At 42.0% G+C, this 27,473-nt stretch overlaps 1 protein-coding gene across 15 annotated transcripts in view; it reads right to left on the reverse strand.

Annotated features, from left to right (window-relative positions):
- TEAD1 (TEA domain transcription factor 1) overlaps positions 1-27,473 on the reverse strand; it is a 267,284-nt gene that overhangs the window by 13,156 nt on the left and 226,655 nt on the right. For 13 of the 15 annotated variants that reach the window (XM_057553374.1, XM_057553377.1, XM_057553375.1 and 10 more), the window contains 3 exons: positions 27,255-27,428; positions 5,051-5,191; positions 157-309 (listed from right to left, as the gene is read on the reverse strand). In XM_057553374.1, coding sequence (XP_057409357.1) covers positions 157-309; positions 5,051-5,191; positions 27,255-27,428 — 468 coding nt within the window. The remainder of the gene's footprint in view (positions 1-156; positions 310-5,050; positions 5,192-27,254; positions 27,429-27,473) is intronic. The other 2 variants (XM_057553372.1, XM_057553370.1) reach the window with 1 other exon arrangement.

A 27,473-nucleotide genomic window follows, 5' to 3' on the forward strand; every position in this document is an offset into this window, starting at 1 on the left:
ATGGATGTGTGAATTCAACTGCTGATTGACCACCTGGGGCCCAGCCCCACAGTCTAGCCAGTTACCCTTGGCCCAAGCCCCAGCACCTCCCAGGCCCATCTTCCCCACCAGCCTCATGGCTGAGTCTGACAAAACATGAAAGAGACAAACAGTTACCAATAAAATTGTGAAGTTTTCCAAAACACTGTTCATCATATATTTCTCTGGTAAGTGTTTGAGCTTGTGGATGAAATTGATCATATATTCACACATCGGGGAGCGGTTTATTCGGTATACAAATCGGCCATTCTCAAACCTTGCATATTCCGTCTGTGAGGGAAAAAGGATTTGAGCATTTGTACACTTTTGACTTCAAAATACATAAGAAAGATATTATCGCTTGTAAAAGCATTTTACTTTCTCAACATGAATCACCTGCTATATGCTGCACTACTTATGTAGTTTACTTCATTTTAAAAAATCCTATCTCCAAACTTAACACCATACTCAGAATCCATTATTTTTCTAGAAATTTTTTTTTTTAACTTGGGAAGATGACAGCTTTAAAGAAAAGTTGTATAGATGTTTTTCAGCAAAGGTTAGAAAAAAATATAACTGCCTGCTTAGTGATTCTCTACCTGGAGATCTGTGAGAGCAAGCCCAGCCAGTCACAATTCTTCAAAGGGCCCATAGAAAATCCTTCTTTACTGTGATAAGGCCTCACAGGCCAACAACCAATGCAGCTAATTTCTCTACTTTAGGAAAAACTACTTCACACTGTGTTATGTCTTTAATTTTTTTAAAAAAGGGGTTTTAAAAAAATATATACATGCAGTTTGCAGATCCCACTGAAGCACTCAGAAATAAGAAAGACACTCTCAGATACTCTGGATCAAAGAGGAATTTAAAAAGAAATTACAAGCTATCTAAAGAGTAATGAAAAAGAAAATATTTACATCAAACTTTTGGGACTCAATGAAGCTATACTTGCAGGAAAGCAGCTTCATGTCTTCATCATTAAAGATGAAAAGTTATAGAACTTAGTACACATCTTAAAAAATTAATAAACCCTACAAAATAAACCAAAACCGGTGAAAACCAGGAATAGGAAATTAATAGAGATAAAAGCTCAAATCAATACAAAGGAAATTTTTTTAAGATTTATTTTTTATATGTGGACCATTTTTTTTTTAAAGTCTTTATTGAATCTGTTACAGTATTACTTCTGTTTTATGGTTTTTGGTTTTTTGGCCATGAAGCATGTGGGATTCCAGTTCTCTGACCAGGGATCGAACCCGCACCCCCTGCATTGGAAGGCGAAGACGTAACCACTGGACTGCCAGGGAAGTCCCGCAAAGGAAATTTAAAATGTAGACAGGATATAAAAACTAGTTCTTTAAAAAGACAAAATAAAATAAATACACCCTTCACAATCTTAAGAAGGAGAAGAAAGAAAAGAGACAAAACCACAATTACATTATTGTTCAGAAGATTTAGAGGAGGTTACTTCATGTAACTCTTTGGCAAACAACCAATCAACCAACCAATCAATCAATAAAAGCAAAGGAAAACCTAGAGGACAGGATGATTTCCCAGCAAAGTACAAATTGCTAATACTGAACCAAAAAGAAGTAGAAAACTCCAATAGGTCAATTACTGTGGAAATGACTAAAAACTATTTAGAAATCTACCACTGAAAAAGGTCCAAAGACCAAATGGTTTCACAGCTAAGTTTTATATAACCTTTAAAGAACAGCTATTTTCAATGTTATTCAAACTATGCTATACCATAGAAAAAGATAGGTATTCCAATTATTTTTATGAAATTGATGTATATTCAATACCAAAAGTTGATAGTTTATAAAAAAGAAAAGTATAGATTAATATCACTTATGAGGTGCAAACATTTTATGTAAAATAGCAAACAATGCATCAAAGTATCCAAAGTAGAACTTTCTTCAGGAATGCTGTGGTGGTTCATTCACAGGACATGTGTTAACTCATGATGTCAACAAATTGGAGAAAAATCACATAGTAAGAGTTGCTGAAAAGGCATCTGATAAAATATTGCAGTTATTACTAATAAAAAAAATTTAAGTAAAATAGGAATAGAAAGAAAGAATTTAAATATAAAATAAAGACCATTTATAAAAACCAATAATAAGTTTAATCCCAAACGTCAAAACATCAAAACTATTTCTACTGACATCAGTAACCATACAAGGATACTCACCATCACTATTTCTTTTATTTCTTTTTACAACTGTGTTGGAAGTTTTAGCAAATGAAGAGAAGGTGAGAAAATAATAATAGTAATAATAATAAAAGTGGCATGAACATTGGAAACGAAGAGATAAAATAAAGTCTTCTCTTTTTGCTGCTGCTAAGATAATACAACAGAGAAAACCCATGAATCTAGGGGGCAAAACCCGCTAGAGATAAATAAGAGAATATGGTAAGATGGCCAAATAGAATATAGATACGCAAAAACTAGCTTTCTTCTATTCTAGTAATTAAAATCTGGAAACTGGAAATTGTATTAACAAATTATATAATATTTAGAGATATATTTAACAAGAAAGGGATAAACCTATATATGAAAACTGTAAAATCTTATTAAAATAGATAAAATGAGATAGAAATGCAAATAGGTTCTTGATTGGAAAGATTTAATATCAATAACATATCAATCTGTCCCCAAATAATATCTAAATCTAATGCAATTACAATTAGGTTGCTCAGGACTTCCCTGGCAGTCCAGTGGTTAAGACTCCACACTTCCACTGCAGGGGGCGCGGGAAGATCCTATATGCCGCGTGATGCGGCCAAAAAACAAAACCCAAAAAAACAATTAGGTTGCACAAACAAGATTTTTGTTTTTCTTTACATTTTTAAAATGATCTCATAGTTTGGAAGAATAAATGCTGGCTACCTGCCTAGAAAATATATGAAAAAGAAGAGCAGTGAGATTGACTAGCCCCAGCAGATAATCAGAACATGCTATAAAGCCACTGTAATCACATCAACACAATACTGGGACATGTAGAGATAAATAGAGGGTGGAATAGAATAGACTCCAGGAACAGCCCCCAGTATATGCAGTAACTTAAAGGGGACAGATCCACTCAGTTGGAAAATAAATGATTTAATAAATGATTTTGACACAAATGCCTATCTATTTGGGAGAAAATATAAGCAGACTCCCATTTCACACCAAATGCAGAAATATACTCCAAGCAGATTAAAGGCTTAATTACAAAACTCCACCTGCCACACCACAGCACTTTCTCCATGAAAATGCCTGGGATTTCATCAGTCGAAGACAACCTTTCCCTGTTCCCTGAGCTTATAAAGAGATTTGGGTATGTTAGCTGAGGATGAACTGAAGAATAATTTGACATCTGGAAAACTGAGTTACTTATCTGGTTCATCTTTTCTCACAGGTACCTGCCCAGGCAGGAAGTCCATCTACAGGTAAGCCCTGACAACTTGGCCATTTGGTAGCAACGGTAACACTAACCTTCCATGCTCCCAACCACCAGCAGGTACCTTTGCTTCCTCCTTCTCAGGGGAGATGGAGGTCACGAGGCTCCAGGTCTCCCAGCTGTGTCTCATTACACAGCCACATTCTCACCCACCCTCTCCTTGGACTTCCCAGACACTGCGTTGAGCTGGTTTCCCCCGCTCCCTCACCCTTCTTGGTCCTCAGCTTCTCTGTTCATGTCTCCCTTTCCACCTACCCCAGGTCTGGCTGCCACTCTCCAAACTTAATCTTTATCCCTATTTTCCTTGCTATTCCCTCTCTGCAGCTAGCTCTCCATTCCCACAGCTTTGATTATCCTTAGTGCTTAGGATTCTCAATTGATATTTTCAGTCTTTACCTGTCTCCCAAATCCTAGTGTTGCATCTATATTTGCCCCTGACTATTTCCAGTTGAACATCTTATTTACTTATCTCTGCTGGTGGCTGCACTGTCCTTCTAAGCATAAAACATGTGATCTTTGACTCTTCCTCCTCTTTAATATTTAATATCCAGTCAGTTTCTAAGTACCATTCAAAGCGTCTCCCTGGATTCCCACTACCACCCTTTTAGTAAAGCTCATGACACGTAAGCTTACAGCTACCATCTAGTCAACTCACTTACATCCTCCTCTACCAGCATAACCCTCCTTAACACCATTCTCAGGATGCCCATCCTGTGCTCGGGAAGCTATGAGGGCCTGCAGCATCCCAAATCCTCCTTGTTCAGCCCAAAGTCTTGAAAAACATCTCCTGCTCCCTCTCTCCACCCAATGCATCCTCTCTCTCACGTCTCAACACAAAGTCAGGTAGGGCTCCTGGACCTGAGAGGTCCTGGACATCTGTGAATAAACACCACTCACTGAGCATGGATGAATTGGGTGATGGGTAGAAGACAACGGAAACCACAACTCTAAATGAAATATCACCTGCAAACATTATTCACAAAAAGCAACCCACCCCGGTAAAATGAACATCCAATTTTTGAAGCGGAGGGAGGCATGAACTATAAAAGCCATAAATAGGTTTTTGGTCCCAGTATGTACTGAAATATATTTAAAACAATTAAGATGAAGGGAGTGGAAATGGCAAAAGCAAAAACCAAACTCAAGGCATCAGGGTTCTAGAAGGCAGGTGCCAATCAGCTCAGGACCACCTTGGTTGTTATCAAGATGCCTGGAAGTGCCCTTGAACCTGGAACCTGGGGTAGAAGGGGTACCATCTACTGGGCAGCAGGGTCTATCTCTAACAGATTCCATATCAGCCCCCCTGCATCCCCCCATCCCAAGGCCTCCTGCAGGACTGACACACTGGCAAGCACAGGGCTGGTTTCAGACAGTCGGAGGGCTGGCACGGGATTACTCCTGGCCTTCTTTCTTTCAGTTGCTTTCAAATCATTTTGCCTTCTTAGAAGTAATGGGGGGGGGGGGGGGAGGAGTGGGAGGGGAAGGAGAAGACACCAGAAAAATAAAACCCTCTGCCCCAGTTTAGTTTTAAAGGAAGGCGACAGGCCGCCCTGAATGAAGGTTCCAGCATACAGAGGCCAACTTACCTCTACTTTTTCTACTACTTGCTTCCCAAAGGAGCAAACTTTGGTGGAACAGGTGACTGTCATATTCTCAGAACTCTCATACTGACTGGTCACGCCGTAAAAAGCCCCGGCATCATCTTGAATACTGCAGTTTAAATCAGCCTGTTGGAAATGAGATGGAGGTGGGGATTACTCTCTCATCGCAGGAGTCAAAGCAGCAACCATCCGGGTAAGACCTCCACCATGCTGGCTGGAGGGCAGTAGAGGGCCGGGGTGGCTCAGAGAGGTGGTGAGGTGACACCCTGCTAGAAACAAGTTCTATGGCTCACTGGTTATTTTTTGAAGAGAATGCTAGTTTGGGCAGTCTTCCCTTGAAATAATGACATGCTATATGTATGTTTCATTTTACTTTCTTGCATTCAGTATAGAATACTATATATCCTTGTAATAAGAGATTCATGAGGTCTCTGAAATATGTGCAGAAAGCAGCATATGAATTGTATTCATATTCACTAATCTGTAGATATAGTTAAAAGATCAGGAGAATCTGTAGCTGACTGGCCATTTGTTATATATGTAAAAACAGATACTTCATTAACAAATTACAGCACCCAGAGGGGAAATGGTTCCTATTAAAGACTGGCTTACAAAGATGCAAAATAATTAATACAAGTTCCCACTCATTTAACATATTTTTATGATTACTTAGTAAGTGAGGCTCATGCTAGAAACAATACAGGACTACAAGCCAATATGGGATGTACAGAAAATAGCTTTAATTTAGATAGAAAATAAGTGCCATGTCAAAGGTACTCAGTTCGGACAATGGAAGCATTATTTTCAATTAAGGGTATTTACTTTCAGGATGGTTAAGATTTGAACATGCGGAGAAGGGCTGAGAGAACGCTTGCACAGAAGCAGCCTGGAGTGCTTCATTCTAGCTATACCGTGAGGACTAAGGAGACAGGGAGGAATGAGTTTGGAAATGCAACAAGGGCCCAGGTAGAGGAGGGCTAAGTAGGGGTATGGGTTGTATCCTGTAGGAAATGGGGACCTCCTGAAAGTGTTGACATAAGGCAATGAGGTGATCAGAGCTGAGCTTCAAGGAGAAATGTCTCAGCGTGGTATAATGTTCCCTGCAGAGGGAGGCTGGGAGGCTGCTGCAGCAGCTAGATCACTGGCGGACGGGCCCCTTCCCTCAAGTATCTACTGACCCTTTCCTGCACACTAGGCACTGGGTGTGGAGCTGGGGATCAACGAGTCCACACAGCTTATGATTTAGGAGGGAGGACATCGCAACAGAAATAAGCACTCCTGAGATGGGCACAGAGACATGAGAACCAACATAGGGGAGGGAGGACTTGGGGTCAGGGAAGCTTCTGATGATGATGCAGCTCAGATCCAAAGAGAGAAGAGCTGGCATGCGCCGGTGGATCATGCTGTAAGAGAGAGTGTAAATAGGGCTCTCGGCCAGAAACAAGGCTGGAACAGAGAGAGCAAGGAGAGAGGGTAGCTGGGGAGGTGGGGGGGCGTGGAGGGGTGTGGGGGAGGGGCTTACATCCTAAAACCAAGGGACATACGAGTTTCAAGTACATAGGATAGGGCCAGTGACAGTTTAGGATCAGATCTGCAATCTAGAAAGGCACCCCTGACCACAGCTTGGAGACTCGAGAAGAGAGTGAGAATGGATGAGTGAGGTGTGTCAGGAGGCCTGGAAGAAGTTCCAGATGAGGCATATGGTACCTGGGCTACTAGGGTGGCTGCAGAGAAAGAGAGGTGGATCTGACACACAGCAAGACTATATCTTGCGAGGTTTGGCACGTTTTGGCTAGCTAATTTTAATACCTTGACAGGCACTAACCGCCATGAAGACCTGAGTCAGCCTATATATATTTTTAATAAGTATCTGTATTTCAATTTACCTCTTGAATTGAGCATCAGGAAAATCTCCATTTCCTTAGGCAAAACTTCGGATATGCTGGCTTCAAATAAAGACAATATACTTTATATTCCCTTTTCTTATGTGCCAAGAAATTCAAAGCTAAATTAAGTGTTCAACTATAGTCATTAACTTATTCTAGGTACTTCTACTAACTACTAACAACAAGTGTCCAGCTCCTGTTACTGGATTCCAATCTACTTTTACTTGTACTTGTCCAGTTTTACATTATCCATAAATTTAGTAATGCTCCCTCACATTTTGTTTTTTGGAATTTTATGGGGCATAAATTGCAAATAATTAAAAACGCTCAGGTGTGTCTTTTGCTCACATTCAAAGGTTTGACATTTAGCTCCATGAGAGAGCAGTTTAGCGGGGAACGATGGAAGTCTTACCCTGAGATCTGTATCTCAGCTCCTTAAGGCTGAAGAGAGGCCGGTGAGTCTACGTGGGCTCCAACCTCCAGTACAGAAAGATAGCAGTGTATCCTAGGCACACAGGAGCTCTGACACTGGGTTGTCATCCAGCCTTACAGGGCGGGTATCATCTGTTGTGAACTAAGAGAGGGCCTTCCAGAACTCTGAGCTGGTCCTGCCACCAGCTGAGAACACAGAGTTCTGAGAAGTGGCTCAGGTGTTTTGCGGGGGTGGGATGACCAGTGATGTTCTTTGTGGGATTGATGCTCTTACTATTATGATGTAGTTTGTGCCAACAAGGTTTAACTTAAAAAAAAAAAAAAAAAGTAAAAATATGCATGTGGTAATAAGTAAAGGAAAAAAAAAAACAGTAATCTATTTCTCAAGTGTCCTTTTAGAGATATTTAGCGTTTAGATATTCAAACATACACATTCCCTCTTTTCTGCACAAATTGTAGCATTCTTCTAAACCTGCCTATAAATAAATAAATACTTCTTAGAATTCACATAATACTGATATAGAATACCAGTTTTTAAAAGAACAGCCCTTTAAAAAACTGAACAGCCACACTTTTTGGTGGCTGCATATTATTCCATTATACAAATGCACCATAATTTAACATGTGCTCTACTGATGAATATTTAGAATGCTTCCCAACAACAATGCAATAATAAGTTAAATGGAACAGGAAAGGTCCATTATAAATTACTTTTACTTTGTTTTCATTCAATTTAAAAAAATTCCCTGCTTTGAAAATGAGAATTAATGGGCCATAAACACACTTAACTAATACTGCAATTTAAACAAACTCATTTTGATGTAATCAAGTTGTTGTGAAGGACTGGTGAACAATCAAAAGCAGTCTGGTGGTGTTTGTGGTGTAAGGGGTGGAGTGTGGGAAGGAGCACGCGGAAATTAGCAATGTGCAGGGGAGTCAACAGGAGAGTACATGGGATTGGGTTACTTTTTAAAAACTATCAACTTCAAATTACATCAACTTAACCAGGAGGGAGGTTTCTTAAGAATTGCATCTCAACTCCCTAGGCACAGTGTTTTCTTTTCTTTCATTTTTTTCAATGCTCCATTTTTCACTTTATTTACTTCAATGGCAGTATTTTTTTATATACAATTTTTAAAGGTTACATTCCATTTACAGTTATTACAAAATATTGGCTACATTCCTGTGTTTTGCAGTACATCCTTGAGCTTATCTTACTTACACCCAATAGTTTGTACCTCCCACTCTGCCACCCCTATATTGCACCCCCGCCCCCGTACTGGTAACCACTAGTTTGTTCTCTATATCTCTATAATATATTTTGTTATATTCACTAGTTTGCTGTATTTTTTAGATTCCACATATAAGCGATATCATACAGTATTTATCTTCTTCTGTCTGACTTATTTCACTTAGCATAATGCAGTGGCATTATTTTTGACAAGCAAAACATTTACAATGTAAACAAACCACGAGTCTTAAAATCTAAAGCAAGCATAGAAATAAATACACAAAATAATCCATCCATACATACAAATTCAAAATGTCACCCAAGTTTAGAATGGCATTCACCATAATTTGATGTTAGCAAAATTGCAGAAAATTTTCACAGCTTTTATGTTTCCACCTCTATGAGTTTCCACGCTTAAGTAATACTGGTGCTATAGCAGCAGCACACCTAGTAGATTTGACACTTAGAGTGGATCATTTTTAAGACCCCCTTCCTTTGACAAAATTATCTTAAGTAATAATCAGCACTGTTTCACCGTTTTAAACTTTAAACACAAAAACTCTGAAAGTGGTAACAGAGAATGAAGTAACTCTAGTTCTACTTTTTCATCTTCATAACTACTGTGCCCATTTCCAAATCACAGAAGCAGCAGCACTGTGCGGAATGTAGCTCCAACGATTCCAAACTGTTAGAACTTACTCTGGAATATAAGACTGAGTCTTGGGGCTTCCCTGGTGGCGCAGTGGTTGAGAATCTGCCTGCCAATGCAGGGGACAAGGGTTCGGGCCCTGGTCTGGGAAGATCCCACATGCCGCGGAGCAACTGGGCCCGTGAGCCACAACAGCTGAGCCTGCGCATCTGGAGCCTGTGCTCCGCAACAAGAGAGGCCGCGATAGTGAGAGGCCCGCGCACCGCGATGAAGAGTGGCCCCCGCTCGCCGCAACTAGAGAAAGCCCTCGCACAGAAACGAAGACCCAACACAGCCAAAAATAAATAAAAAAATAAATAAAATAAATTAAAAAAAAAAAAAGATTGAGTCTTTAATCACATGTGTTATTAAAGAATAAGTACCATAATGGATAAGCAATATAAGTGTGCTAGTTTGAAGCATATATATATGTGCGTGTCTATACATATATACGAAATAAAATATATATGAAATATATATACGAAGTAAAAGCCCAACACTAATTTTATCAGTTGCTTAAGGCTTAGGCCAACAAAGGATTTTTTTCTTTTTGAGGAATATTTTATTGATAGCATTGTTTACAACTGTGGGCACAGTGTGATAATAAAAATGACAACCATTTTTAGATGGTTTTGCCATATAAACCTCTCTGCAATGAACCTCCCTTAATGCCTGCACCTGGGGCAGACCATTCCCACCCTCTCACCTTTGGTTCACCACTGTCCCTTAGAATTCCCTAAATAATTTAATTAGTTTTAATTTGGAATGGATGACCCGTAGGTACAATGACAGGAAGTATCAAAAATGAAGGTATTCAAGAATTCACATTATGAAACTCCACCATCTGAAACAATCTCAACAAAGTATGAGTTTTAAAGTTGTTAGGATTAACTTTTTTACATAAAATTCAAGTAGAACATACATTCAGAGAAGTGTACAAATCACAAGTTTACAGACTGATTAATTTTTATAAAGTGAACACACCCATGTAACCAGCACCCAGATGAGGAAATAGAAGCCCCCTCATCCATGCTCCCTTTCAATACAGTCAAACCCCCCATGTCACAAGAGTAACCTTCATCCTAAAATACTGTACATTAATCTTGTCTGGTTTCGTGAACGTTTCACGAGTGAAATCACATACTGTTGACTCCTCTGTGTTTAGTTCTATTTGTGCAGCATTACAGTGCGAGAGCCGTCCATGCTGTGGTGTGCAGTTAATCTGTACTTGTCACTGTAGAGTACTCCACTGAATGGACTATACCACCACCTATCTCTTCTACGGATGGACATTTACAATGTTTCCAAATTGAACCTATTATGAAGAGCGCTACTCTGAACATTCAGGGATACGCATTTGATGAACTCATGTGTGCACTCCTGTTAGGTGTTCCTAGGAGTGGAACTGCTGGTCCTGAGATCTATGTGCATTTTCAGCTTTCATTTAGATAAAAGGAACAGATGGTTTTTGAATTATCTTGCTTTTCTTAAAAAAGTTTGAGACAACTTTGATTTAATTATTAGTGTATATTTAATAGGTTAGATTTTAAAAGACTTCTCAACTAACAGTAAATAAGCAATTTGCTATTACAACTGCTTTGCAGTTACTTTTGAACATGGAAAATAATTACACAACCATCCAACCATATCACAGTTGTTCTTTGGGAATTTTCTAGGAGGAGGTATTGATGTGAAAGATAATTATCTGTCAGCTGATGATATTATGATTATCCCAGAAAGAAATATGGTCACTGAACTCCCGTGGAGCAAAGGTAATATCAAAGAAAGAATGCAAACATTAAATCAGCAGCAGAGGAGGCAAACTCTGTAATGAGTCTACGATTTGTGCTGAGTTCATCATCTACCCTCTCGACTCATTTTTCCCAACTGAAAACTCAGGCCAAACCTATTTCATATAGTTCTGAAGGCAAGAAAATGAGGAAAAAAATGCTGGTATCAGACATACAAACTATTTTTGCCTAATCAGCTCTTATCTGATCACAGGATATTTTCTAAAAGCAAATAAATATAAAAATCCAAGAAACAGGGACTTCCCTGGTGGTGTAGTGGTTAAGAATCCATCTGCCAATGCAGGGGACACGGGTTCGAGCCCTGGTCCGGGAAGATCCCACATGCCGCGGAGCAACTAAGCCCGTGCGCCACAACTCCTGAGCCTGAGTTCTAGAGCCCACGAGCCACAATTACTGAGCCCACGTGCTGCAACTACTGAAGCCCGTGTGCCTAGAGCCTGTGCTCCGCAAAAAGAGAAGCCACCGCAATGAGAAGCCTGTGCACCGCAACGAAGAGTAGCCCCCACTCGCCACAACCAGAGAAAGCCCGCACACAGCAACAAACACCCAACGCAGCCAAAAATAAATAAATAAATAAATAAATAAATAAATAAATTTTTAAAAATCCAAGAAACAACTAGAACCCAGCAAACTTATCTTCCCAACAAATTCCAAATTCAAACGATATCCTATCCTCTGGGGATAAGCCAGCTGTTGGGGCCCAGGGCAGGCCATTCCAAAATGTGCCTCAATGGCATACTTGATTATTTTCGATTAAAGTTACTTAAGAAACAACCAACGGAAGAGGGACACTCTGACCCTCCCCTCGGTCTCCCTGAAAGCAGGAAATCAATCTCTCATATGAAAGGCATACTTCCTGCATCTGGAGGTAGAAGGACACCCTTATCGCCAGAGATAGAGAATTTAGGGCCAAGAAGCCTTTTAAACAAACCTTGTTACTTTAAAAATTTACTTCCCCAAGCCCAAGCCCTGTTTAGATTCTTCACTAATTAAGCACCCCAAACCTACGTCTCTTTGTCCTGTGATTCCTCACAAATTTATCGTTTGTCTAAAAAGTATAATAGATGCCTGCTTCAGCCACTTCTTAGGTCCCATTTCTGTGTGAACGCCATTGCCATGAATTAAAAATTTGTTTCTTTTTCTCCTATTAATCTGTCTTGTGTCAATTTTATTTTCAGTCCAGCCACAAGAACTCAAGAGGGGTAGAAGGGGAAATTTCCCCCTCCCTAGCTGGTCATAGGCCATGTTCTAAAAGGAAAAAAACCCAAAAAAACAAAAAAACAAGCGCCTTGCCGATGTGACTGGAGAGGGCAAGTCCAGGCAAACGGGCTCTTCTAAGGAATCTTTGCCCATTTTGCCCTAGAACAGAGACCCTCCATATGAACTGGGTTCAGAGACCAGCTCCTTCTCCTACCACCTAAGGCAGGAGTCCTTTCTACAGTAACCTGACCTGCGCTGCCTTCTGGCTAAATACTACCTTCAGACACAGGAAAATCATTACTTTAATAAAATACTCACCATGTCCCGGGCAGACCTAATTGTTAGAGAGTTCTTTTTCTTGTTGTATTAGTCTTCTACTGCTGCTTTAACAAACTACCACAAATTTAGTGACTTAAAACACCATCAATTTATGATCTTCTACTTCTGTAGGTCGGACATCCAATATGGGCCTCACCAGGCTGAGATCAAGTATTGGTGGAGCTGTGTTCGTTTCTGGAGGCTCTGGGGAGGGATCGGGTTCTTTGCCTCTTTCAGCTTCCACGTTCCTTGTCTCTTAGCTCCTTGCCCCATTTTCAAAGCCAGCAACACCAGGCTGAGTTCTCACACTGCCAGCTGTCATCTCTCTAGACCTCTGCTCTTGCCTCCCTCTGCCACTTTTAAGGAAACTTGTGATTTACCCACTCACATAACCCAAGATATTTCCCTGTCTGCTCTTAGCGACCTCCACTCCCCCTTTCCATGTAATGTAACACATCCCCTAACACTGTGATAAGAACTCGGACACGCTGCTGCCTACCACACCCGTTAAGTTGCAATCGGCTTCCCAGCCGCTTCCACCTACAGCTCTGCCTTCTGGAATCACGCAGGCCTAAGAACACTGCTGTAAGACAACCCTGCAACCGTCTTTCATTTCCCCCCTCATCTCACCTTTCCACTCCCCCTTCTCACCCACAGAGTTCTTCAGGTCCTATCTGCTTCCTAGGATCCAAGTTCCACGTTTATTTTTATTTTTTTTAAAATTAATTAATTAATTTATTTATTTATTTATGACTGTGTTGGGTCTTCGTTTCTGTGCGAGGGCTTTCTCCAGTTGTGGCAAGCGGGGGCCACTTCATCGCGGTGCACGGGCCTCTCACTATCGCGGCCTCTCTTGTTGCGGAGCACAGGCTCCAGAAGCGCAGGCTCAGTAATTGTGGCTCACGGGCCCAGCTGCTCCACGGCATGTGGGATCTTCCCAGACCAGGGCTCGAACCCTTGTCCCCTGCATTGGCAGGCGGATTCTCAACCACTGCGCCACCAGGGAAGCCCTCCACGTTTATTTTTATTAAACTCCATCCTGACTTCAGACCTCCCTTCCATCTAGTCCAGAGACTTGAGAATCCTGAGTCTTCACTTGTCATCATCTCATCTCAGACACCTGACGGACAGCACGGACAGAGGTCACTCCTCTGCGTCTCACTTTCCTCATCTCTAACCTCAGAGAAGATCTGTTTCCAAAGGCCACCATTGTGATGAGAAGAGAGAACGTATACGATACCCATCTGTAAACGGAAACGTGCCACATAAACGTAAACAATGACCACTCCTGTCAACCCAGGGACTTCAACACAGACCTGGACAGAGATTAAAGACAGAGCCTCAAGTTACATCTCCAGAGGTGTGACCCAAAGTAGATGGTGGTTCATAACCAACAAACAAGATAAAAGCTTTCCCCCCAGAGCCAGTCTGAGTCCCAATCCATGCTTATCAGGTGAATAGCACAGATGCAGCAATGGCTTTTTTCAAACAGAAAAATTAGTACTTTTTCTGATTTGTGAGTTTATACCAAGCCTTAGGTTTTAGGCATAACTGCTCAAACAGGTACAAAATTACAATCTTTCCCACAAAGATATGATTAGAGATGTCATGAAATCCTGTCTGGAAGCAAAAAAGGCCATCATTAATAAATGTGTGGGGAATGAATTAAAAACTTGAGGATCTATATGTGGGCAAGTCCTGGAAAACAGTGTAAGGTCGAAGTAGAAGCAGGTTACAATGCTAGGCAGAGAAAGCTGACTGCACCAGACAGCAGGGAAACAAAAAAGTGAAACATTAAATTTCCTCAAATTCTTCCCTAAATAATCCTTCTCTTACACGCTTGTTACTTCTGCAGCTGAGACATGTAAGTCACAAGACAAGACTTCGGCTTGGTTTCTCCTCTGTTACCTCTCACTCAGCGAGTGTATTTGTTCATGGATGTGTTCCACTGCTTCATTTCATGTTTTTGAAATTGAAGAAAAAAAAAAAAGCAATATTCTTCAAAGAATGATTCTTCCTATTTCATGGGTGAGGAAAACAAGGCCTAGCCCAGTTACGTAGGATCCAGAGTCCTCTGAGGGGAGGGCTGGGCCAGGGAAGCAGCTCTGCAAAACCTCAGGCCTCTGGAAACCTGGCTCCAGGTGCCTGAAGGACAGGGAAATGAGCGTGAGGGTTGCCAAGGGCGGAATGGAATGGTGCAGCTCAGGCAGAGGCAGCATTTGGCTGACGACAACTACTTTGTCACTGGCCTCAGAAAGAAAAGGCCTGCAGGAAGAAAGAGGAAGCAGATCAGTCCAAAGGCAGGGGAGAGGGCTTGGGCACCGGGTAGGAAAGGAGCAGGCTGCAGACACTCCCTTCCCACCCGCCTCCCCCTTCCACCTGGAGGGCTTGGAAGGACTGGGCAGGAATTACTTGGTTGCAAAAATGAAAACATCAAGAGGATTGTCCCTGACAAGAGACAGTATAATAGGCACTGACGGATGCAAGGAGACGCTGGCATTTTCAAACCACTACTTTCAAACTCTCCTCTTCATCTTCTCCCAGCCATGATCAAAGGACCAAGATTTCAAATTGTGAAGCAATTTTTTCCAATGGCAGCATCTGGCTCCTTGGCAGGCAGCGCTGGGAGCCGGGCCCTGTCGTGGGCGTCCATCCAGGCCTGTCACGTGGTGAGGCTCGGCCAGGCAGGGCACCACGTGGGCCTTACAGCTGCTCCCCCAGGCGCCGTGAGCCGGCAGGCAGAAGTGCTCCAGGAGGCAGCCCGGGCAGGGACTCTTGAGGCTGCGGTCTGCTCCCCAACCCTCCCGCCTGACTCATCTGCACGCATCTGCCCCGGTGGCTTCGGAGGCCTGGGGTGCAGGAAGCTGGGATGACTGTGGGACAGCCGCCCCCCTCCCCCCCCCACCCAGGGCAGGCCGACTTGCATCTGGGGAGAACGAGAAAGCTGCCCAAAGGGAAGGGAGCCTTTGAGGGTGTTCACTTCGGGGCAGGGGCCACGGTGCCCCTGCCCGGTGCAACAGGGACGCAGCTGTAGCTCTCCGGCCACAGCTGTTTTAAATAAGAATAAGAGGCATAAACTCAGCCCCCCCACCGCCCCCGCTCTTCAAGTTACTTCCCACGAACTACGGCATATATTTACATCTACAAGATAGAAGATTTTAAAAAACAACCACCAAGAGCCCCTTTATAGTGCAGATCGGCACCCCATTTGAATTTCATCAACATTTAGTACTTCAAAGAATCTTAAAAGCTTGCTCTAATTACAATGGGCACTGCTTGAAAGACTGGCTGTTTGCATTGCAAATTCCTACAAATACTGGCATTCATTAAAAAAAAATTCAATTAATATCGCCCACACAACCAGGTAACTGCCACTGGTGACTTCACACAGTAGCTGGGGTGAAAGAGCGAAGGTCAGGCCCTAGTACGAAGCAGCAGCACAGGCCAGTTCTCTCCAATGGAGGCAGTTAATGAGTCCTGGGTGCCCAGCTGAGCTGGCCCTTCACCCAGCGCATTCATCAGGCATGCGAACATCGGTCAGAGACCACCTTTTCCAGACCAGAAAACAAGGCCTTTTTCTGGTCTGGAGCTTTTGTGCGTGAACAGTCTTACACAGAACAATAACAACAAATCAATCAACTAATTAACAAGTGTAGAGTTGCCAAATAAAATAACAGGCTGCCTGGTTAAATCTGATTTTTATATAAACAACATACTTTTTCGTAGGGGTAGGGACATATCCCTTTGTCCCAAAGATGGCATGGGACAGACACTAAAAAAGTATGCGTTGTTACCTGAAATTCAAATCGAACTGGGTGGTTTGAATTCTTATTTGCTAAATCTGGCAACTCTTCTAACAATTCACCTTTACCAAAAAAGAATAACAAAAATTGGGACTTACCCTCAAATTTTCATTGCTGTAAGGAGACATCTTATGCTCAACATATTTTTGAGTGGGAAAAAAATGAAGCTGCTGAATAACATATGGAGCACAATATTTCTTTTAGTAAAAACAAACGGTGTATGTACAATGTTTGTAGATGCATATAGAAAGTCAGGAAGGGTACAGGGCTGGTGGCGGTCGGTCTCACTTTTTCTTCTATAGTCTTTGGAACTGCTTGGAAAATTTAATAAGCTTCTCTTGCTTTGGTAATGTAAACAGTACATTAAAATGGGGGTGGATGGGTAGGGTGTACTTTGCATCTCTACCTTCACAGGGAGAGGGAATTTCACACATCACCAAGGGTATAGGTCCAGTTTTAGACAACTGACCAAGATGCTTGAGGGGTTTATGACTATGTCCAGGTAATCCACTTACTGCTTGCAAAACTGGGTCTGGAAATAAGCAGCCACACCCTGATTGTGCCACTTCAGTTCTTTCCTTCTCAAGCTTTTCTTGGTGATGGTTACAGAGTGAAGCTAACTGTGCCTCCGTGAACAGGGTGAATGCTGGGAGGTGCAGGTGTACCACACGTCTGCTTTCCCCTGGGCTTCTGCTTAGCAGCAGCTCTTGCGGGCACAGTGGCTCTGCATCTCAGCCTGTAACCATGGCACGGAGCAGAGTTAAACAGCCCCATGCAGGAAAGAATGGACCCCTGACCTTGGCTTTGTTAGCAACCACTGAGCCCAATGGCCCAGGACAGAAAGCATTAGAGGAACAGCTGTCAGATGGATTCTCCCATGAGGTTAAGGGAATTCCCAATTTAGATTCTGCCTAGATGTCCTGAAGAGTTCAAGGTTAAAAAAAAAAAAAAAAAAAGTATCCGTGGCGGGACTGAGGTCGAGGGATTGAGGGATAAGCAGAGTGAGCTTCTGCTCCCAGCTTCCAGGCTGTCCTATTCTGCCTTATGTTTTCAGGGGATTCAGAAAGACTCTTTTAAATAGTCACTGCCATGGAGATCGTTTCCACCCTCAACTCTCACCATTCTCCAGGTTCTGTGAGGTCCAGCGGCCCCCAGGACCTTCTGTCAACTCTCAGTAGGACTCCTGGTCTCTGCACAAGCATCCACCTGCCTTGAAAACTCCTTCCCACTCTCCTTCCATTGATTAAGTTCTTTCAAGATTCAGCTCAAATGCCACATCTTTGTGAGGCCTTCCAGAATGTTCTCAGGCAGAAAGAGCTCCTCCTCTACCTCTGTGCTTCCACATTTCCACTAGAGCCCCTATCCCACAGTGTGTCTGCCATCCCACACCAGACCCTAACGTCTGCCTCTTACTCATGTCTGCTTCCCCAGCTTTCTAGGAGCAAAGTAGAAATCAGTGAATTGACTGATTTGTTGAATGACTCACTGGTGATGTGTATATTCATTACTAATGCAAATGATTAAACTATTTCTATAAGAACCTAACAACTCCAGAGAGAGCCTGGAAAGGTTTTAGTGTGAATCTCTTGAGGTCTCCTCCTACCCCCTTTCTGTAAATTCCTTGAGAAATTTATTCAACAAACTGTCAGATGCCTATGATATCTGCCCACACTATCAGAGCTGGCCAAGTGACAATTATAGGACCCCATGTACAGCAATTCCTCTAGGTGTACTGAGTGAAATAACTCTTCATCAACTGAATTAAAAAAATAAGTAAATAAAATAAAAAAATAAAAAACTGTTGAAAATCTGCTATATACATTGCACTGCTGGATAAACAAATGTTATAGATAGGATCCTTGCTCCCTGGGGAAGGCTTACAAAGTTTAGGGCACAGGGCTGGGAAAACAGGAAGGAAGCAATAATAGACAGCAGTCAATGCAGAAAGCGCTAACAAGCTCCAGATATTTTTCTCATAAATCAAACCAAAATGGGTTGGATGTGCAAGGTTACTGACTGACCACCATGCACCCTCCAACCCCCATCCTTCTATATGAAATATCAGAACCTGCTATCCAAAGATGATTTTTCAAAAAAACAGACCCTGGTGAAGATAATCATAGGGTCACAGTCTACCGAAGAGAATTTATCATGTATTAGCCCCATAAGTACCTCTGAACATGGTATTTCTTGCTAATCTTCCTTCCACTACATCATTCCATTACTTCCTATTGTTCACATAATTTCAGACCTTAACACTGTTGTGAGAAGAGACAAGTAGAGAGAAAGGGAAAGATTGTTGAACTGAAAGGCCCTTTCCTTATTGATAACCGTTTAAAACATGTGGGGAGCAAATTATTCCATTTTGCTAATGTCCTTTTCCATGAATTGCAACAGGGACATTTGGTTCCAAATGATAGGCTCAAGTCTACAATTCCAGCCTAAACCATGCAGAATCCAATTAGAAACAGGCTGAAACTCCGGAGGGGGTCTATCTGGCCAGTTTACATGTGCACCCAGTTTCTTCTCCCTAAATAAAGCCCAGTTGTTTTATTTCTAGTGCCTGTCATTTTGTCCAACAAATGTCATTTCGTTCCTACCAAGATAAAAACATCTTCTAAAGGCTGCCCTCTTTCCAGATAATTCGCTTTCCATTTCTGTTTTATAATATCTTCTCACATCTGCTCTGGTTAGTAAGACTAGCCTTGCTTTTTCTTCCCCCAGAAAAATAGGTTAAGGAAGTAAGTTGAATGACTATGAATAAATTGTTAATTGTTTGCACTGGATGATCATAATCCCAAGAATCTTAAAAAGCAAAGCATAAATAGCCATAGGGTAACATGGAGTATATCCTGATTTCTAACATACCCCTAATTTAGTAATGATTTGAGAGAAAAAAGAAATATTATAATTAAGAATTTGTTTCTTAACCACAGGATACAGATCCATACAATTTCATTTTCATACTATTTTCTTCTTTATTATTCCAAACAAAGTTTGAGAGTAAGCCTTCATCATCCTAATGATTCTTCTGAATAGTTTTTGGCTGTAAGGTTTATAAGTAACATGTTAGTGACACGGCTTTCTTTGAACCAGTGTCCCCAAGCTTGACACTCTTGAGGACTGTTAGGACAGAGAATAGAATTTTGAGGCTCCTCCAAAAATATTAGTTTCATTGCATTTTTTTTTTTTTAATTTTATTTATTTATTTATTTTTGGCTGTGTTGGGTTTTCGTTTCTGTGCATGGGCTTTCTCTAGTTGCGGCGAGCGGGGGCCACTCTTCATCGCAGTGCGCGGCCTCTCACTGTTGCGGCCTCTCTTGTTGCGGAGCACAAGCTCCGGACGCACAGGCTCAGTAGTTGTGGCTCACAGGCCTAGTCGCTCAGAGGCATGTGGGATCTTCCCAGACCAGGGCCCGAACCCGCGTTCCCTGCATTGGCAGGCAGACTCTCAACCACTGCGCCACCAGGGAAGCCCTCATTGCATTTTTTAATTTGGTTAAATCCATCATTTTGTTTATTCCCTTAAGTAAGCTACATATGGCTGGAAACAAACTTCTTTTGAAAGTGAGCTGCAAGCTATACTTGGGTTTCTGTCTTTCAGGACACATGACTGAATCACATCTACTTCTTCTAGTTTTGGGGATTCTATGATGAATTCCAAGACAGCTGACATTTTATCTTAAACTAGCTGCACTGTCTGCCATATCACTGGCAACCCACCTGCATGGATCTCAGTACTAAAATGAAGCACAGCTCTGTCCACTTGTGGGTGTACATCTTCCTTTCTTAGAGCCCACAAAGCATCTGACCGTTGTTTTATAAGGAAAATAAGGAGCATGGTTTTCTGTCAGTGCAAAATGTTCACTTAGTGCAAATCCTGTCCCACACTCTTCCTCAACTATAATAACAATTTCAATGCTGCATCAAACTATAATTTTTCTGAGATATTTTAATTAGGGATTCAAATTTAAGCTACTAAGTATAGTAGTATACACTACTAGTGCAAGTAATTCAACCAAGGTGACAAGGAGGTGGTGAGATGCCTTTTACACTGCCCAGGGTCGCAAAGGGCAAGTAATAATAACTACCTCATGACTTACCCCTCTGTGTAGGGGTGGGCATGGTGCTTATGATGGCCACTGTAAGAAGCATCCCACTTCTATGACTGTTGACATGGGAAGTATATGTCTTAGAATCGAGGGAACACAGTATGTTTAACCTTATTAATAGTTGTTTCTATAGAGAGTGAGGAAGGATTAAAGACTTTGAGTGGAAAGAAAAAATAACTGCAGATGTAGAGGAAGCCAAAAACCAAAGTGACAACAGAAAGTTGTTTTCTTTTAAATTATGCCACACAAGGCTGATGAAGATGCCTTGATAGACTCACTATTAACTGCTTGACAACTTTCGAAAGCAACTTGGTTCTTTACACACAGACACAAACTCACATATACCTACACACACACACACACACACACACACACACTAAAATCCTAATCAATGTCTAATAAGAATGGTTAAATTATGATACACCCAGTAAAGAGGATATTATGTAGTCATTAATAATGGTATTAGGGATCTAATGACATCTAGCTACAGGGAAGGGTGCTGGATAAGGAAGAAAAGGAGGATGCCAGATTTAATGCACTCCTTGGTTGAAACTACATAAACATGTATCACATTAAGCCATATTCATGGTGCATTTAGAAATGAATTAAGAATTATAGATCTTGAAAACTGCCTAGAAGGTTATGATGTTGGCTTTGTAAACATGTGAACACGAAGGTGCTGCTCCCAGCACAGGCAGCTACCAGGGCTGCACTGATCTCTCTGCTAAAACTCAGGATCCAACTTGAACTTCCTGGTAACAGTAGTCTACTCACCTTGGTGCCCAGGTAAACAGACACCTGAGCGCCCCATACTGACAGGCCTTCACAAAGAAACTACACTGCTTCACTTCAGGTACCCGCACTGGCTTCCACGCATAGACGTCGTGGAAAGCACATGGATTCCGGAGTCCAGCAGATCTGGCATCAATTAGCTGTGTGACTTTGCAGAAATCACTCTGCCTCTCCATGACTCAGTTTCTTTATGTGTAAAGTGGGAATAATCACATGTACCTCACAGGGTTCAAATAATACCAAGTACGTGCTTATGCCTAGTACAGGGCCTGGTTCAAAGGAGGAACTCATTAACAGCCACGGTCACACACTGCTGAAAAAGAGAGGAGCCCCTTCTCTCCTGCTCCAGCAAATTCACTTTCCTCTCTTTGTAATGAGATGTGGAGTAGAATTAAAATGCACAGGAGTGAATAAAAAGTAGGCAAGAAGGAAGAGAAAGGAAATAAACAGGAGACTGTCATAAGAGGAAGAAGTTAAAGAACAAAAATTAAAAAGGCAAAATGTAGAAAGTTGCTTAACAGTAAAAAGAATCCTATTACTCTCTTGGCTCAAAAATTGCTGAAACCACTGACTGCTCCCTATGACTGATACAAATGAACCCCCCTGATTCCTCTCTCTCCTCATTTTCCACCCACCTGTGTTTCCTATATAAGTGAGGGCCCAGCTGCAAAGCACCTTGATGTACCTGAACACACCTTAACTAGCCTTACATGTCCCTTGTTTTGGTGCTTCCCACTGGTCCCTTACCTGCCATACTCACTGCCATCTCTCCCTATCCTAATACTTGCAGATGTAACGGTCAAAGGAGGAGGTGACCCCTAACATCTCTCCGCTGGGACTGTAAAGTAGTACAACCACCTTAGAAAACAGTTGGGCAGTTTCTTAAGCTAAACACGGAGTTGCCGTAAGACCCAGCAACTCCACTCCTGCATAGCTAGCTGCCCAAGAAAAACGAAACCATGTGTCCACACACAGACTTGTCCACAAAGACCTCATAGCAGAATTATTTATAAAAGCCTAAAGTGGAAACAATCCACAAGTCTATCAACTAGTGCATGGATAAGTAAAATGCAGTCTATCCATACAGTGGGATAGTATTCAGCGACAGAGAGCAGCGAATTACTGACTCAGGCTACGCAAACATTATAAGTGAGAGAAGCCAGATGCCAACAACCACACACTGAATGATTCCATTTACAGGAAATGTCCAGAAAAGGCAAATCTGTACAGGCAGAAAGTGGATTAGTAGCTGCCTGGGCCTGGAAGTGGGAATAGAGACTGACTGCAAATGGGCACTGGGCATCTTTTTGAAATGATAAAAATATTCTAAAATTTAAGAGTGGTGATGACCACAAAACTCTGCAAATTTTTCTAAATATCATTGACTTGTACACAGAAAATGAGTAAAATTTTATGGTATGTAAATGATACCTCAGTAAGGCTCTTAAAAAAAAAAAAAAAGGTCTCCCCAGATGCACAGCCATTCACAGGGGCCCCTGGGTGTCCCATGCCATTAAGGCTCACAGGGTGGAGGGGCACCCACACTGGCATCTGTGGCTCTGCCATTCACTTGTGTTTTGGGGCCTGAGTCCTGGGGGGCCAGAGTCTTCCACCCTGAAGCCAGTGGAGTGACCGCTACATGACTCACTGCCATCCCATTTACCTCAGTGTCCCCTGGCAAAGAGCTGGGGTCACAGCTTGGGCGTAAGTGCGGGTACCTCAGGTGGACTCAGTATTTCTCCCACAGCAAACTCCTGAGCTGGTCTAGCCTGAATGAGCCCAGATTGGACATGGAGCAATCATTATGAACAAACTAAGAGTCAGCCTGATGGTGACAACCTGGAGATTGCAGGCACTTTGAGAAAGAGGAAAAAGGGAGGAGAAGAAAGGAGACGTGAGGATAGGACCTCTGTTGAAAGGCACTGAATTCACACAAAAATGAAATTCTGTGAAGCAAATTGCTAATATGAAAGAAATTTCAAAAGGAAGATTAAGCCTACTTAAGAAACACCCACTGACATTCAAGGATAGAGAGTCTAAGTGTAATTCATGCTTTCTCAGTCATTAGAGGAAGCCAATGAGATTTCAAGTTGCAGCAAATTGTAAACCTAATTCAAACTGCCTTTCCTCATTTATTCTAACATAGGCAGAACTGAATTTCTTCATAAAGGTTAAGTACTGCTAACAATTATACTGAAGGAGTAACGTCTTCCATCATATTCATAGAAGACCTCAATTTTAATTCCGCAAATCTTAATTTAATAAACTAATATCTAATCTCAGAGTAATTGTTTCTACATTTGCAAATCTCATACTAGCCACCACACTCTAAACATCTGCAAATCTAGACCTCATTATTTGGGGATTCATGACTGAAGGGTCCCATCACTGAAAGCATTTATTAAAATCATCCCCTGTGTAAAATGGAAAATTTTGGAAGCAAAAACAAAAACAACTTTCTAATACTTTGCATTCCACTTTATAGTCAAACAACATGCTGACTATAAGAAATCTTATCATTAAACTCCAATACTGTATAGAGGACTTCCCTGGTGGTCCAGTGGTTAAGAATCCACCTTCCAATGCAGGGGACGTGGGTTCGATCTCTGGTCGGGGAACTAAGATCCCACATGCCGCAGGACAACTAAGCCCGCGAGGTGCAACTACTGAGCCCACGCGCCACAACGAACACCCAACGCAGCCAAAAAAAAAAAAGGAAAACAAAAAAACCAATACTGTTTAATTTGAAAGCACTGAAAATGGCTTATTTTTATCTACAATTTCTGATTAATTTTAATTCATTTGGGTGGAACAGTCTCTTTTTATATCCTTCACAATAGTGGCTCTCAAACTTTTGATCTTGGGACCCCTTTTCCACTCTTAAGATTTACTGAGGACCTCAAAGAGCTTTTGTTTCCGAAGGTTATAGCTGGCTGTATTTTCCATATCAGAAATTTAAACTGAGAAAAATTTTAAATATTTATTACCTAATTTAAAAATAATATTAAGCCCATTGGATGTTAACATACATCTTTTTTTAATTAGGCATACCTATATTTTAAAAAACAACAAAAATTAGTGAGAAGGATAGCACTGTTTTACATTTTGCAAATCTACTTAATGTGTGGCTTAATGGAAAATACCTAGACTCTCATACCTGCTTCTAAATTCAATCTGTCATGATTTGTACTTCAACTTTTGGTTGAAATACATGAAGAAAACCCAGCCTCACATAAATGTGTGGCTGGAAAAGGGAAGAGTATTTTAATAGGTTCTTCAGATAATTGTGGCCATTTTTCTTTGACACTACACCAAAACTTGACAAGCGGTAGTTTTTACAGGTTAGCTATAGTGTGGAGTCTGAAACCATATCAATGAACTTTTCACACTCTGTTACATTAAAATCCATTGGTTTATCTTACACAGTATAAAAATAAAATATCACATTTGTTAATATGACCGTGGATTCCAACAGAAAAGTCTTTTAAATATTGGGAAGCTGTCAAGTTCACCAAAGTGGATACAAGTTTTCCAAAATTCTTATTTTTACTTGAAAGCTCAAATTTTATCTTTGGCAACAAAAATTATCAGTTGTTTTCCTTGGTGTAGCAGGCAGGCTCACTGCGTTCATTTTCAGTGTGTACTCTAGGTTCAAGATATAATAAACCTCATAAAGGACATTCTTGGTGTGACTGATTTTTTTTTTTTTTTAATTTAAACTGTGCGGGCTTCCCTGGTGGCGCAGGGGTTAAGAATCCTCCTGCCAATGCAGGCGACACACAGGTTCGATCCCTGGTCTGGGAAGATCCCACATGCTGCGGAGCAACTAAGCCCGTGCGCCATAGCTACTGAGCCTGAGCTCTAGAGCCCGCAAGCCACAACTACTGAGCCCGTGTGCTGCAACTACTGAAGCCCACGTGCCTAGAGCCCGTGCTCTGCAACAAGAGAAGCCACTGCAATGAGAAGCCCGCACGCAGCAACAAAGACCCAACACAGCCAAAAATAAATAAATAAAAAATAAATAAATTTATATAAAAAAAAGCGCCCCCAAACTGTGCATGCAACCCAGCCCGACTGATCCAAGGCTTCAGCAGTTTTACCCTATTATGGTTGAACCATCAATGCGCACATCAGCAGAGTTCAAAAGGAAAATAATATCTCAGTGTCATAATGAAAATAGTTTTGACCTGACAGCCCATTGAAAAGATACTGAGGAACCCCCTAGGTGTCTGTAGAACACCCTTTGAAAACTGCTGTGTTATCATACAACTGACCCCCAAACACCATTCAAGTCACTAGGTGGCAGCCACTAATTTAGAAAAAGGAAGTGACTGTTTAGAAAAAGGAAGTGCTTTTTCAGGGTGTCCACATGTATTACTGATCCCAAGAACATTAAATTAAGTAGAAGGCTACGTCCACGATCCAAATTCAGTATGGAAGCATGACAAATGAAACCCAGTTACCATTCAAGGATTAAAAAAAAAGCTAAAAGAATTAAATTTAATATGTAAATTTCCTCCCAAGGAATTTAAAATATTAATTTTTCCTTAGTTCATCTGTTTCCCCCATTGTTGAGTATTTTGTGCCAGGTGCTTGCTTAGCTTCGCAGATATGGAGAGCGATTGACAGACCCTGTGGGTGGGGTCCAGGGGGCATGAAGCAGCCAGGAAACAGAGCAAAGGCACTTTAGTCAAACGGATCTGATTTCAAACCCCAGGTCCCCACCCTGGTGCAGCCTGTACTTTGTAATCTCTGGGTCTCTGTTTTCTTAGTTGGATATGAGGCAAATTCCAGTCAACACTGGGAAGACTGGATAAAATGCATGTAAAGCATGAGCACAGCTCCCGGCCCACAGCAGGCATTCAACCAGTGTAGCCACCATTATGAATAAGGTGTCTGGAAGCAGTCGAGCCCAGAGAGGAGTGGGACACACATCCAAATAATTATGACACAGCATGGGAACTGAGTAAGCACACAACGCGATAGGACTAAAAGAAAAATCAACCATTTGTTTTAAGTGAGGAAGGTGCTATAATAAAGAAGCCACCACCTCAAAAGAAGGAGGGAAAGGAGGAGAAGTAAAAAGTCCATCCACTCACACACAAAGGCGGCCCGTAGGACAGACAGCAAGGGAAACACCCGGAACCAGCTCTTTTAGGGCCTTTAATGCCACGCTAAGAAGCGCAAACATTTGAAGCCATTTTCTTTTTATTCTTGTCAAGACTGAGGAGTTATAAACGCTCAGTGCCAGGAGGTCCTCTGCTCTTAAGCCCCCAGTACACACACATTATCCTTACGCTTGCTGTGACATCCCTGACCCAACAGCAGTCCCCTGGCCCGGGCCTGACTAGTGGAGAAGGGACAGCAAAGCTCTCCTCAGAGGCCGGGGGACAGCAGGAAGCCGCAGCAGCTGGGGGAATGTGCCCTTGGTGTTTTAAAGCACAAATGAGGCACGTAATGGGCAGAGCCATTTTGTATTCTCTCTGACACTTATAAAATCTTGGAGCATGTCTTCAGCTCCACCCAAGCCCCTTCTTTGCCTCAGGTCCTACGCTCCAGTGGAATTTATAGGTCGCTTTGCTTAATGGTGTGAGAACAAACAGAAAGAGGGTCTAAGTGCCTCACGTCTGCCATTGTGACCCCAGCCATCTGCAAAGTTTCTTGTCATTGCATGAGAGAGCCCTGAAGCCCAAGCAGCTGCCTGTGTCTCTTTGGCAGGGAGAGCAAATGCCACCTGGGTCACCACATGGATGTACCACAAGGCCAGCATGAGGACGGCCCACGGATATGAGTCTGTGATCCCTTGGCGATCCTGCAGATCAGTCAGCGGGAATCCACAGCCAGTGTTCTGCCCTCAAGTGTGGGATGCGACCGTTCAGACAAAACCCACTGAAATCACAGCAAGGTCTTACTCACCCAGAATTTTACGAGGAAGAAGGCATTTTGAGGGCCCTTTCCAAACAGTTCCTTTAAGCCACCTTTCTTTTCAGGAAATTTGTCATAAATCTGACGAATGTCCACTGATTCGAGCAATGGGTCACTGTAAGAATGGTTGGCATGCCCAATGTGCACGAAGAGGTGTTTGTTGTACTGTAAGAAACCAACAGAAACATTCCCATTACAAACCCTTTGATC

Source organism: Balaenoptera acutorostrata, chromosome 9 (assembly GCF_949987535.1).
Source record: "Balaenoptera acutorostrata chromosome 9, mBalAcu1.1, whole genome shotgun sequence".
Taxonomy (NCBI): Eukaryota; Metazoa; Chordata; class Mammalia; order Artiodactyla; family Balaenopteridae; genus Balaenoptera; species Balaenoptera acutorostrata.